The following is a 2,826-nucleotide window of genomic DNA, read 5'->3' on the forward strand; positions in this document are numbered from 1 at the left end:
CGTGGCCTGCAAGGCAGAATGGATGGTGATGCCGGGGAACACGTGCCCCCATACCATGCATTGGGTTTGGCCAGCCAGGATCTCTTGTTACCACCTCCCACAGCTCCAATATCCACGTGCATATCCTGGCCCCACCTGGGACCTGGCTTCCAGCAGGCTGGAAAAGCTCCACCAAAGTCTCCAGAGACCTCTGCCTGCATGTGTGATGGTGCAGACCCACAGGTCCCTGCCTCCCAGGTTCATGACCACGTCTCCAGTGTCCTCCAACACCCCCTGGTATATCTACCCATGCATTCTATATTCCAGCATGGAGAAGAGGTTGTTCTGGAGAGATGCTGTCAGGATGCCACAGAGGCACTAATGTGCTCATCCTCCCCAGTCCCAGCAGTTACCTTGGGGAACCGCTCCTTGTAGACATGGTTCATCATCACAACCTCGTTATCAAACGTTCCATTTGTCCGTCCAGGGCTGCGGAGGGAGGAAACCAGTTGCGTTACAAGGTCCAAGTCATTTACATCTATGCAAATAGCTGCTACCCCTGGACAGCGATTTGTTCCCTCCTCCTAACTCCCGATCCCAAGCAGTTAAAGCTCCTCCGAGCGGAGCCATCAGCCTTGGGCCAGCACTTCCATGCATGGTGGGAGGGATGCTGCTGGAGGTCCCTGGGACCTGGTCCAGGGAAGGTTAACCACCCGCAGATCCAGGTCTCCAAACTCAAGTCGCTTGAAAATCCAGAGCTGAGAGGCTGGGGCATCAGCCACTTGGCTTTGAAGAGCGAGCTCATCCTTTCCTTGCTCCGAATCCCACAATTTCTCACCATCGTTGCCCTTTTTGCAGGTCACCAGCAAAAAAAAAAAATCCCCAACCGAACCCCGCGGTGGATGCAGGGACCTTCATTAAACAAGGCTTCCCTCTTACCCTCACCCAGCATTGCCGCTCTCAGGCCCCTGCGTGGTGATCCCATTACGCAAAGCAATTCGCAGGAGCAGCCAGCAACTCATTAACCGCTACGTAATCAATGCGGCGATTAAAACCAGACCCAAGCCGCTCGCTGCCAGCCCCAGCCCAGCCTTTGCCGTGCCGACCGCAGAGCTGGCATCTCCTCGGTGAAAACCTCACCTCCTGTGAGGTACCTGTCAGGTAATTAATCTGATTTTAACGAAATTTCAGCCGGCAAGACGCAGGGCTATGGCTCTGCCTCTGGTGCAGAGGTTCAGGAGCTTTTTCAGTGGGAAAAGAGGATTTAACCGAAACACCCCCTGTAAAAAGCACGAGCTCCTGGTGCTGGACAAGCGGAAACGTGACCGGCTCCTCGCGCGGGACGCGGTCTTGGAGCAGCAATGCGGAGCTCGGCGGGTCCGTAGGGTCAGCTCGCACGATGCTACGGCCACCGGCTTGATGCTTTCTCCAAATTTTCCCCTCTCCAGCCCGCAAATGCCTGTCCACCTGCGCTCCTTGTTTTTTGCAGAGGCAAAGGCCGGGCTGATGCTCAGCCCCAGCAAACACAGGTGATGTTTCCCACCCCAAGCCCAAAACTGGGATTTTTAATTTTTTAACGGCAGGTCAGGCCGGTGGCCTCCCAGCCGTGCCCTGCAAGGACGGCCACTGCTTGGGCTTCTGCTCGGTGGTTCCCTTCTCTCCACTGAAACCTTTGAGATAATTGAGCAAGAAGCTGCAAACCGACTATTTTTGAACAAATCCCACTTTCTCCAGCTTCAGCCCCAGGAAACCTCACTCTCAGGTGTCGTCTGCTGCCAGAGAGCAATGCCATATCCCGCAGCCGAGAAGATGCTGAGAACCAGACCCTAATGCCCAAAATCACGGAGCTTAGGATCATAGAATCATAGACTCGTGGAATGTTTGGGTTGGAAGGGACCTTTAAAGGTCACCTAGTCCAACCCCCCTGCAATAAGCAGGGACATCTTCCACTAGATAAGGCTGCTCAGAGCCCCGTCCAGCCTGACCTTGAATGTTTCCAGGGATGGGGCATCTCCCACCTCAAGCCAGAGCTTCTCCACTCCCCTGCAAGGGGAAAACCCGTATCGGGGTCAACATCTTGGGATGGGCTTAGCAGGACCAGGACACCCCAGGAACAGCTCAGAAGGCGGAGGATGTGCTGGATGTTCCGGCACCCAGTGCATCGTCCCGGCAGCACCACGGGTACTCCCCACAGTGGGTGCCGTACCTGAGGCTCCGGGATCGCGGGCGCAGGCAGGGCGAGTGCCGCCCCTCCTCGTCCATGACGCTCTCCGTACTGCGGAAATGCTTAGAAAGGAAATGCAGCTCGTCCGGGGTGGGCTGGTACGGCAGCTGGTGCAGGCGCTCCTGGGAGGACGAAGACGACTGGAAAGAAGGACAGACGTGGGGGGATCAGGAGATGGATCCGTGTCTCCCGGCAGCAGGGCGGAAACCAGCAAGCCCACGAGGAAAATATTCCTCGGAGCCACCTAGGAGGCTGGAAACACCGACGGGCAGCTCACACTGTGCTCGGTAACGTGAAATATGGACGGCAAGGTCAGCCCGGGGAGGTCTGTGCTGCCCACTCCCACCCCAAACCTCCCACCCTCCCGCTCGATCCAGCTCTGCTGACCCCCCATCCCTTGTACCTGGCATCCCGGGCAGCTCCCGCCCGGCCATTCCCCTGCACAGTCGGGATGCGACTCGTGCACGCTCGACCCCTGACACGCAGGGATGCTGTAACGCCCAGGGATGCTGTAGCGCCCAGGGATGCTGTAAGCCGTTAGCCGAGCTCTGTGGCTTTCTTAAAAGCACACTTGGAAAGCACGAGGCAGCTAACGCACATGGTTCTCTAGGAACAGAGGGGCT

General features: G+C 57.1%; 1 protein-coding gene across 1 annotated transcript in view; it reads right to left on the reverse strand.

Annotated features, from left to right (window-relative positions):
• MAST3 (microtubule associated serine/threonine kinase 3) overlaps positions 1–2,826 on the reverse strand; it is a gene marked incomplete at both ends in the record, with an annotated part of 8,079 nt that overhangs the window by 5,085 nt on the left and 168 nt on the right. The window contains 2 exons of the mRNA XM_009587521.1: positions 386–468; positions 2,186–2,343. Coding sequence (XP_009585816.1) covers positions 386–468; positions 2,186–2,343 — 241 coding nt within the window. The remainder of the gene's footprint in view (positions 1–385; positions 469–2,185; positions 2,344–2,826) is intronic.

Source organism: Fulmarus glacialis, unplaced genomic scaffold (assembly GCF_000690835.1).
Source record: "Fulmarus glacialis isolate BGI_N327 unplaced genomic scaffold, ASM69083v1 scaffold19291, whole genome shotgun sequence".
NCBI classification, from domain to species: Eukaryota; Metazoa; Chordata; class Aves; order Procellariiformes; family Procellariidae; genus Fulmarus; species Fulmarus glacialis.